The 11,648-nt window shown below is 31.7% G+C and overlaps 1 protein-coding gene across 1 annotated transcript; it reads left to right on the top strand.

Moving 5' to 3' along the window:
• Positions 1-623: 623 nt before the first annotated feature.
• On the top strand, positions 624-5,993 carry LOC110799851 (loganic acid O-methyltransferase-like). The gene is given in 7 exon segments (XM_056841858.1): positions 624-2,296; positions 3,028-3,333; positions 3,335-3,547; positions 3,549-3,710; positions 4,475-4,635; positions 4,679-4,706; positions 4,708-5,993. Coding segments are annotated over 7 exon segments (1,176 nt in total). The 5' UTR covers positions 624-2,143; the 3' UTR covers positions 4,861-5,993.
• The last annotated feature ends 5,655 nt before the right edge of the window (positions 5,994-11,648 follow it).

The following is an 11,648-nucleotide window of genomic DNA, read 5'->3' as shown; positions in this document are numbered from 1 at the left end:
AAATCCATTTTTTTTCTAGAGCAATTAGATAATTTTCAAAGTTTGAAAGAAGTTTAGTAATAGAAATGTATAAAAATATGTATTTGTAAATGTTTTAAACTATTGCCAAAGGTGTGAGAAATAAAGTATTACTCAACCAAAACAAGAAAGGAAGAAAAATAAATCAAATATGTCTAAAAATTCATATCGCTGGGGATAGAACCCGCAGTCATTCCCATGGGATTTGCTGCTCTAACCAGTGTTCCAGCATTAATTCTTTGCCTATTATTAGCGCTAAAATATACATAACTTATTTCCTAATTTCAGAAACTAGTTAATGTTTTATTTTATTTTTCCAGTATGGGTTCAGTTGAACCCACTGAACCCATACTGGAGCCGCCACTGGCGGGGATGGGGATGGATTTTCGGTTGTACGCGGTGGAGCGGGGATGGGATGCATTTTGTACCCGCCATGGGTGATGGGGCGGGGATAGGGATAACATTTTTTGGTGGGGATGGCCATGGAGGCACCAACATCCGCATCCGCCCCGCCCCGCCCCATTGACATCCCTAACCATTTTATAACCCGACCTATTTTAAATCGACCCTAACTCAATAACCCAAGTCCATTTATCATCCTCCATACACAAACTTCAGGGCCCCCTCGTGTCACTCGTGCACATTATAAATTCTTTGAAAGTTACGTGAATCTCTAATTATTAAAATTTTGTTTTTCTTTTTTTTACAGGAATTATACATTTCTTAATGCTAAGTTCAAGTTGCTTACTAGTAAACGTGTGTCCCCCTCAACGTCAGTGAGTTACTAATATCATGCAACTCTTATTATTTTCCTATATGCATGCCTGCATGCATATATTTGACCAAGTGTGAAGAGGAGCTTTAGTTTCATAGAGAGGGAGAAAGAGGCATGCATGGGAATTAAGAACTCCAGCTTTCAGGTACTTTTCCTTTAATTTTATTGCTTCAACATTATCACCAACTATGTACTGCTTACTTATAATTATTACCTTCGTTTTAAAAAAAGGATTTTTTGTCATTTAACACCTTAAAAAAACTAGTTTTTGTAATTTAACACCTTACTTATTTTTTATTGTTTTTAAACACCTTAAAAAACAAAAAAATTTAGAAATCAACACCACTTGACAATTTTTGTTAGAAAAAATATTAGTTTTTAACTATGCTAAAGTTCCCAAGGCATGATATGGTGGTAAACAACTCCTTCTACCATCAAATTATGCTTTGGAAGTATAGCATGATTAAAAATCAACGTTTTTTTCTTATGGAAATCGTTAAGCGGTGTTGATTTATAAATTTTTAGATTTTTAAGGTGTTTAAATATAATAAAAAAAATAAGTAAGGTGTTTAATTACAAAAACTAATTTTTTTAAGGTGTTAAATGACAAAAAATCCTTAAAAAAATCTTTACATTTACTATATTGCACAAATATTAAGACAAAATGGACGAAAATGTATATGTGGGAAATTTCGTAGTAAACATGTTCACCTCGATCATGGTCACTTACCCACTAGTTTATTTTAATATATGTACGATTATTTTTCCTTTTCTTTTAATTTTAATTAACACAATGTTATGATAGACGGAAAAATTTACAATACATGGGGAACTTCTTATTTGGTGGAGTTGATGGAAAATTGACCCTATAAATTAGAGGTCCATCACCAGATTAAGTCTCATCAATTGCATTATATATGCTTAGAAGTGAGGATTCTCCTTACCATTCCTCTACTATCAAGTGTTGATGTGTCATGTGTTTAGCTATCCGACTGGCGTGAGATAGTTGCTGGTTCAACAAGGTAATGAAGATGGAGAAATAATTCCATCTTTTTTAACTATTGTTTGGATCTGAAAAAAGACGCTTACATTTCCATTTTCAGGTATAATTGTGGTGTAATACTTCCTCCATTTTTTTTTAATTGCACCATTTGGGATTTCACGCTTGCCAATGCACTATTTTAATCACTAATATCTCTCATTATACATTTTAAAAAATTATAAAAATTTGATAATTTGAAAGTATATTTCGAGACGAATCTAACAAGATCCCACATGAATATATTTTTCCTTACATATAAATCACAAAAAATAACTATATAAGAATATGTGAATAGTGCTAAAACCAAGATGGTGCAATTATTAAAAAATGGAGGAAGTACAAGACTATTTTCAAGTGCAAAGAGAAGCTTAAATTTCATACGTAGAGACATGGGGGAAGAATCGTATCCAATGAAGGGAGGGGATGGCAGTTTCAGCTACACCAAAAACTCCAACTTTCAGGTACATATATTTCTTTGGGTGATGATAAAGGTCGCAATCTTACGTGTCGGAGTTTAATTGGTAAATATAAGCGTCACATAGGCTATGTGTCATCAGAATATTTTTACTATGAAAATATGTAAATAAGGTAGTCGATTTAAAGAAGGAAACCGATTAGAATATTAAGATTTTCCTACTTTTTTTTACATGTATAATAGGTTATAAGCTAAATATTTTAGTTTCCAATTTTAATCATGACTCATAAGCATGTCATGTCATCATTATGACACGGCTTAAAGGTCGCATGTTGCGGCGTTTATCATTTACGTATTTCTTTTACTTCAACATAATCACTAACTATGTACTACCTCTGTTTCAAAATGATATTTACACTTCCCATTTTAGTTCGTTTCATAATGTTCTTTACCCTTTGTTTTATTATTCTACTTCTGAACATGAAAATTCACTACCTTACCCTTCTTATCACACAATATTTACAAATTTTCACTCCCTTTTTCTTACATTATTCATTTTTTTCTTACACTCACCCACCTTTTTACACATTTCTCTTAATTATTTTATCCATATTTTATTATATTCAACCAACTTTTTCATTTTTGTCTTAATATTTGTGCAAATAGTAACCGTAAAGATTTTTGAAACGGAGGTAGTAGTACTTAAATCGATCATCCAAATCTCTGGAATACGAAGTATGTGCTACTGATCCAAATCTCTGGAATATCTCAACACAGAAACATGCTACAAGTGCAGTAAAAGGGCTAATTTGCTGGGCAATCACAGAGAAATTTGATCTCTTTCCAATGACTTCCACAACACCATCATCAACCCCAACAATCCTCCGTTTAGCTGACCTTGGATGCTCAGTAGGCCCGAATACATTCACCGCAATGCAAAATGTGATAGACACAATCAAATCCAAATTACCCAAATCTTCATCTTTCCAAAACCCACAATTTCAAGTCTTCTTTAACGACCATGTAGGGAATGATTTCAACACCCTCTTCACTTCCATCCCTTTTGATTGTACCTACTTCTCGATCAGCCGGTGTGCCTGGTTCTTTCTATGGTCGTCTCTTTCCTGACTCATCCCTCCACTTGATCCACTCATCATATGCTCTACAATGGCTGTCTAAGGTACCTAAGGAGTTACTTAACAAGGATTCCGAGGCGTGGAATAGTGGGAGGATACACTATACTAGTGCTTTACAAGGTGTTGTGGATGCTTATGCAAGGCAGTTTTCTGTAGACATATATGGAGTTGTTTTTGGAGGAAAGAGCAAGAGAACTCGTAGTTGGAGGGATGATGGTACTCATTATGCCTTGTATTCCAGATGAAACTGTGCCTCATTCCCAGGTTCCTGCTGGTATCATGTTCGACCTCTTGGGGGATTCCCCACTAGATATGGCGGAAGCTGTAAGTGTGTGCAATTCAGGCTACGTTCTATTCGACTTGTTTTGTCTGAACTTATATTATCTGAACTCATCTGAACTTATCTAAGGCTTTGTTCGACTTATTTTGACTTATTTCAGACAAAATAAGTTCAGTTAAATTCAGATAAGTTCAGATAATATAAGTTCAGGATAATATAAGTTCAGAAAAAATAAGTTTTTTTCTTCCGGACATTTCACACAAATAAGTGTATTTTAGTCAAAATAATTTATTTTTTTCAAATAAAATAAGTTCAGATAATTTCAGACAAAATAAGACGAATACTCCCTCCGTCCCTTAATACTCGCACCGTTTCGAATGGACACGCTTGCCAATGCACAACTTTGACCACTAATATTTTTAACTACATGTTATAAAAACTTATGAAAATATTAATGTTTTGAAAGTATATATTAAGATGAAGCCAACAATATATTATATACTAACATTTGTTTTCATATACTAGAAATAAAATAAGGTCAAAGTGAATTATGTGAATAGTGCAAAAAGTTAAAACGGTGCGAGTATTAAGGGACAGAGGGAGTAGAACGGAACCCAAATTTATTTTGACTTATCTCAGACAACAGAGACCTCATTCTTTTTGTTCATTTAGTACTATGATAAATCAAACTAACTAGCATAAAGATGATTTTTCTTTGTTCATTTAGTAGTATGATTTATCCATCTTGTTCACATTCAAAGGTCTAATAAATTAAGTATCAAAATGTGTTATAAACTGATTTTTTCAGGGAGTTATAAGTTACGAACAAGTAGACTCCTTCAACTTGCCAATTTATGATGTTTCACCGATGGAGATGGAAGTGTTAGTGAAGAAGAATGGGAGATTTAGCATTGAAAGGATGGAGTTAACTGACCTAATTTCAGCAGTAAAGTAAACGAAAAGGAGGGTGTTTCTAATAACACTTTGGGTGATCATTTTAATAATGCGGTAGGGATCGGAGACACTTGAGAGCTGGACGTACTGGAAGGAATTTTGTCAAAGCATTTTGGGGTTGAGATAATGGATCAACTTTTTGATAGGTTTTCTCAGAAGACAGAGGAGTTTTCTAAGAGGTTCAGTTCATGTACTAAGAAAGGGACTCAGTTGTTCATTGTCCTTGTCAAAAGGAAATAGAGAGAAATTAAACAGTAAAGGGAAACAGAAGGATAATAAATAAAAGGCAAATTTGCTAAAAATAACCTTTATAACCCAAATTTTGCGAGAAAGAAGCTTATATAATTCTTTTTGTCAAATTACACCTTACAGTAAAAAAAATTTGCGAGAAATGAACTTATATAATTTTTTTTTTGTGAAATCACACCTTAATGTAAATTTTTTTTGCGAAAGACAACCAAAAGTAAGTTTTCGACATTAACTGAGTTTTTCCAGCCATTGACTTGTACGTGAGAAGCATATGTGACTTTATTTTGCTAACCATACCCAATTTTGCTCCAAAATTCTAAGCTTTAAAACCTAAAGTTGAAAAAAAAATCGAAATAAAATCAAGTTTGAAAATTCAAGACTCGGAAAAATCAGTGTCTTTAGCCAACTTAAGCTACACGTGCTGCTCACGTGCAACTCAATGGTCAGAAAATCTCAATCAATGCCGAAAACTTCCCTTAGGTCCTTTCTCGCAAAAATAATTATTTTAAGGTGTGATTTCACAAAAAAAGTTATATGAGATCATTTCTTGCAAAATTTGAGTTATTAAATGTACTTTTTGGCAAATTCGCCTAAATAAAATCCCTCCAAAATTGGAGACGTTTGGAGGGGTATTGTAGCTCCACCCTCTCCATCCCTTTCTTTAGGAAATGTATTTATCAATAATTGGGATTTGTGAATGGTGTAAATGACATGGTATTTTCGTAATTAAATTGGTAAGAAAAATAAAATAAAAGGTGGAAATAAAAAAGTGAATCAATGAATAAAATTTGAGATTAAATAAATAAACTTTGAGATTTATCAAAAAAAATTGATCTTAAATAAACAAAAATTGAATTTAAATGTATATATTGAAAGTTAATGTATTTAAGGTTCTGTCATGTTATTTATACTATTCATCAATAATAGTTACGGAGTATTGATTTGGAATCACCCCTTTCTTTTCCTTCTCATTCCTCCTTTTTCATTCATGTCTATCTCGCTATCCAAACAAAGGGGTAGTGTTTGTAATTTCTCTGTACTTTATTTATACTTGCAGAGTAATTTTAATATGTTAGCTAAAAAGTAAAAACTTGCCTTGATATCGTTCTACGGCTTAATCTTTTGAGATGAACTGAACTTAACTTAATTGCACTGAACTGAATTTAACTTAACTGAACTGATAATAATTAATAAATAATAATAATAATCAATAATCTATATATTATACTAAAAGAGAGGAAATCAATGTGGTGATGACAAATGTCACTCATTGATTGACCTCTCTTTTAGATATAAAAAAATTAAAAAATAAAATACTTGATTGTAAATCATTTTGTTACCTTTTTACCCAATAAAGTATTTGATTCTATTTTCCTAAAAAAAATGTCATTCTATACATGAGTAATACTTTATAAAATCTGTTTTTATATTTTGGTAACAAATATAACAATATATGATTATATATTTTTTTTAAAAATAATCCATTAAACGGATTACGTAGTAGGATATTTATAAAAAATAATTAATGTAATCTACCGATTTGTACTTACATAATTAGAATACAAATAAATTAGAAAATCAATGAAGTATGAATATAGTATAAAAAAAAAGGTTACTATAATATTGTATAATATTTTGACAACTAAATTCGATAATTATAAGTAATATTTTATTACTTTAAAAAAGAAAGTACGGAGTATGTAACTTCCTTAAACAAGAGAAAAACTTACGTAACCTAATCTATCTACTACTCTACTATGTAACTCCTCAATTTTTTAGATGTAACTCTTTTATTTTTACACTAACTATTATATTACACATCTCTTGGTGACTATGATGAACATAGTCATGTACTCCGTATCATTTTGTTGGATTTGTCTAAATACTTACATAATACAAATTTAATATATTATATCATAAGCCATAGACGTTGTAATGGTTATATCTTATACAGTTAAATACATGGTGCTGACAAGTGCTGTTCTTTTATTTGATTATCTTATAATATCAAAAATTATACTAAAATAGTGGAAATCAATGTGGTGATGACTAATGTCACTCATAGATTCGCCTCTTCGTTAATATAAATAATTAAACTTAAAATAATTTACAACATCAAATATTTTACAGCCCTATAATGTCACGCAAATAGTATACATATTTCGAAAATATAGGGCCGAGAATCGTAATATCAAATGGTTCATTTCTTTTTACCAAATATAATATGCATAACTAACACTTATAAAAGTTCTACTACGTTGGTTATGAATATAAAAAAAATTACTAATAACTTACTTATTATAATGTTTTGTCTATTTACTTAATTATTCAAATCAGACAAACGAATTGTCAAATACTCGAGAATAGAAATTCAAAAATGTCTTACCAAAAAAAAATGTTGAGTATAGGGGTGGGTTTGAGGCGGGTGCATGTGGATACACGGGAGAGGGTGATGAAGAGAGGATGCATTTTATTTTGTACCTCTCAAAACGGGGATTGGAGGGATGAATATCATTCCTATCTTTGATGGAGGGGATAGGGATAAGAATTGTAGATGAGTGCGGATATGCAGGCTAAAAGTGTTAGTGGGGCAAGTTTTTTGGGGGATCCGCATGTGTATCCTCCCTAAGTGGGCGGAGATCGAGGAAATTTTGATGGATGAGGGGTTAAAGAATGTATACGTTGCGGGGTGAACGGGCGGTGATGGATTTTAGATTTGACCCGCCTGCGTTGTTAATCCTACATATATAGAAAAAAATAATACTACTAACTTAGGAGTATATATTATAATGGTTTGTGAGAGTGATGGATAGCTCAGTTGGTTAGAGCTTCTAACCCGGTTCCACGTGATTTTGGGATTGTTTCTCATCCTCGCCCTTGTGCCTCATTTACACACAAAAAAAACATATTATAATGGTTTGTTTATTTACTCTTTTTATCTTTATCAGACAAACGATTTGTGCAAAGACTTTAGAATAAAGTTTTAAATTTCAAAATTGTCTTACAAAAAAAAACTTATTGGGTCTAGGGGTGAATTTGAGGCAGTTGTGGATACATGTGGGGTGATGAAGCGATGATGAATTTTTATTTTCTATCTCTCGAAACGAGGATTTGGATGGGTGTGTATCAATCCTATCGTGGACGGCAGGGATGGGGATGAGAATTGTAGGTGGGTACATGTGTAAAGGACCACCCCGCCTTAAAGTCATCTCTAACTGAATCAAGTAAATGATAGGTAGGTGTGAAATGGTCGGGTAATTAGGTTGATGGGGCGAGTGTGCGAGTAATAAGTGGATATTACTATTGAAGTGAAATGTGGTTGAGATAATTTTATGCTTGACATAAGTGGTGAATGAGAATGAAAATAATTTTATCTCTGTACCCTTATTGGTTTTAATTGTTTTAATAAATAAGACGCGTCGAATGAGCAATAACAAATTTACCCATCATTCATTTTAATTTGGAGAATATCTATAAGCTCTACTTTGATGATAATTGTCTACCAGATTTCATATAAATTTATATTTACATTATAAACCGTGCATCGCACGGGTACTATACTAGTTAATAACTAAATAGTACGTACTCCCTCTGTTCCTTTATGTTCTTCCCATTTGGGAAATGGTCTGGAAATTAAGAAAATTGAATCTTGTAATGATTGGGTGTAAGAGTAATGATTGAATGTAAGAGAAAGTAATAAAGTAGTAAAGGAAAGTAATAAAGAAATGAAGGAGAGAGAAGATATTTTTAATATAGGTAATAAAAATTTATAAAAGTGGAGTTGGGTGGGTGAATAGGGAAATGTGAATGAATTAAATAAGGGATGTTGGGGAATTTTATGGTAAAAAAGTATGTCCAAAAAAGGAAATGGGAAGAACATATAGGAACGCCCAAAATAGAAACGGGAAGAACAAAAAGGAATGGAGGGAGTAAATAATAATAAATTGAATTATTAGTTACAGAGTATTAATTGTTTATTATTTATTATCTATTACGGAGTATCAATTACAGAGTATTTATTTTTTATTTACTATTTTTTATTTGTTCTTTATTGTTTAATATTTATTACGAGTTCGGGTTTATATGGTCCTGGTTGAAACGAGTTCGAGTTTAAACGGGTTCGGGTTAAAACGAGTCCAGGTTGAAACGGGTTCGGGTTAAAACGGATTCGGGTTTTTAATGCTCGGGCTCATATCGAATGGGGTTGGTCATGTCGGACCGGGTTGGGTCATGTCGATCGGAAATCATAGAGGGTCATGTTCATGTCGGATCGGTTAATCAGGTAGCTAAATTTTCTAAAACAACCTTTTATAACCCGAAATTTGCAAGAAACGACTTGTTAAATTGTTTTTGCGAAATATGCGAGAGGAGTTTTGCAAAATTTGCGAGCCATGGTGATTGCACTGCACCAATTAACAAACGCCAATTTCAGCCAAATCGATTAATTCAAAAATTTGGGGAAAAGAAACCCTAACTTTCCTACATTACAATTCCATAAAATTACCAAAATCTCGATGTAGACAATCGAACTATGTTGGAGAAGGATTGAATTGAGAAAACAACAAATTTTGGAGCTTGCAATTTCTTCGATTTTGTAAGAGCAGGAAAAAAAGTTGGTTTTTTGGGGGAAGAAGAACAGAGAGAAGAGAAAGTTCAGAGTATCTTTTTTGGGTTTTTTTGTTAAAGGATTGACTTTAAGAGGGAAATTGGGTGTGGTTAGCCAAATTGAAGAACATGTGCTCGCACGTGCAAGTCAATGGACGGAAAGTTTGAGTCAACGCCTGAAATGAGCAATTGATTGTGTCTCACAATTTTTTTTTTAGTTTAAGGTATACTCCGTATATTACATCGCCAAAAAAATTCAAAAGGTTGTTTATCGTAAATTTTGGATTTTAAAAGGTTGTTTTTAACAAATTTGCCTTTCATTCTTCCAAAGTTGGAGGAATTTGGGGAAATTGAAAATTAAAAATGGTTAATTAAGACCCCGTTTAGTTCACCTTATTTCTCCTTATCTGATTTGATCTAATCTGAACTTATTTTTTCTGATCCGATCTGAACTTATTTTTTCTGACCTGATCTCATAATTAAGATTTAATATTAAATGATATGTGTGTGGACTTGATTGGGTTATCGCATATTATGCATTTTGGGATGTATGACTTCGTGCCCGACCGTATTGTGGTTGATGCGGCACATCGTAAGTGGGTCAAGTATCAGGCTAAGTGCGCGACAATTGGGTATGGTTTCTTACCTTTCTCTTTTTCTTCATTGGGGGGATTAGAGAAGGATGCTATTGCGTTACTTAAACGGATATAGAAGTTCTCCAAGGCTCAAGACATTGGGGCACGAGTTGCTGTTTATATCTTCACTAGGATCAGTTTTGCAATTGCTAAAGGAATGAGGCCCAAATAGTATTTCGACTTCTCACTAATGTCTTTTAATTCTTCGAGTTTGTTTGGTCAATAATATATAATGATAATAATAATTATAATAATAATATCTAATCTGATCTAAACTGAATTGAACTTATTTATTCTGATCGGATTAAATCTGAAATAATTAATAAGTTCCTGAAACAAAGGTTAACAGATATCGCTAACTGCTGTACCCGGGTACAGCCAGCTCTGGCTGTACCCCCCAAAAACGACGCGCTCATATTGTTTGTTCATACTTGTCGACTGTTTGTTCTTTTTTATTGTACTGTTTGTTCATTCTTATTGTATTGTTTGTTCATTCTTGTTGTACTGTTTGTTCATTCTTGTTGTACTGTTTGTTCTTTCATGTTGTTTTTTAAATTCATCATCAAATTTTCATAATTGTTGTATTTTTTGTTCTTTCTTTATGTTCTTTTTTATATTGTTTGTTCTTTCTTGTTTATTTGTTTGTTTATAATAATCATATGGTTAATGTTCATAATTAAACTCTTCATTAATCTTTTATTCTTTCTTTTTGTATTGTTTGTTCTTTCTTGTTGTACTGTTTGTTCTTTCTTGTATTCATCAAACTTATTGTTGTATTGTTTGTTCTTTCATGTTGGCTTTAAAATTTATCATAAAATTGTTCATAATTGTTGTATTGTTTGTTCTTTTTTCTGGAATTTTATGTTCTTTTTTATATTGTTTGTTCTTTTTTGTTGAATTATTTGTTCTTTCTTGTTTATTTGTTTGTTCATAATAATTATCTGCTTTATTGTTTGTTCTTTCTTGTTGTATTGTTTGTTCTTTCATGTTGGCTTTAAAATTCATAATGAAATTGTTCACTTCATTGGTCTTTTATGTTTTTACAAGCGCCTATATTGTTTATTTCCAAATAAATAAATAAATGTTCATTTCGAAAATAGTAAATGTTCATTCCAATAAATAAATAAATGTTCATTTCCAAAATAGTAAATGTTTATTCCAAATAAATAAATAAATGTTCATTTCCGAAATAGTAAATGTTCATTTTTGTAGTTTATTTCCAAATAAATAAATAAATGTTCATTTCCAAAATAGTAAATGTTCATTCCAAATAAATAAATAAATGTTCATTTCCGTAATAGTAAATGTTCATTTTTGTACCAGTATTTGTTCTTTTTTGTTGTATTGTTTGTTCTTTCATGTTGGCTTTAAAATTCATCATAAAATTGTTCATAATTGTTGTATTGGTTGTTCTTTTTTCTTGAATTTTATGTTCTTTTTTATATTGTTTGTTCTTTTTGTTGAATTATTTGTTCTTTCTTGTTTATTTGTTTGTTCACAATAAATATATGGTTAATGTTCATAATGAAATTGTTCACT

Source organism: Spinacia oleracea, chromosome 1 (assembly GCF_020520425.1).
Source record: "Spinacia oleracea cultivar Varoflay chromosome 1, BTI_SOV_V1, whole genome shotgun sequence".
Lineage (NCBI taxonomy): Eukaryota > Viridiplantae > Streptophyta > Magnoliopsida > Caryophyllales > Amaranthaceae > Spinacia > Spinacia oleracea.
The sequence above is the reverse complement of the archived record's forward strand: the minus strand, read 5'-3'. Positions and strand labels throughout refer to the sequence as shown.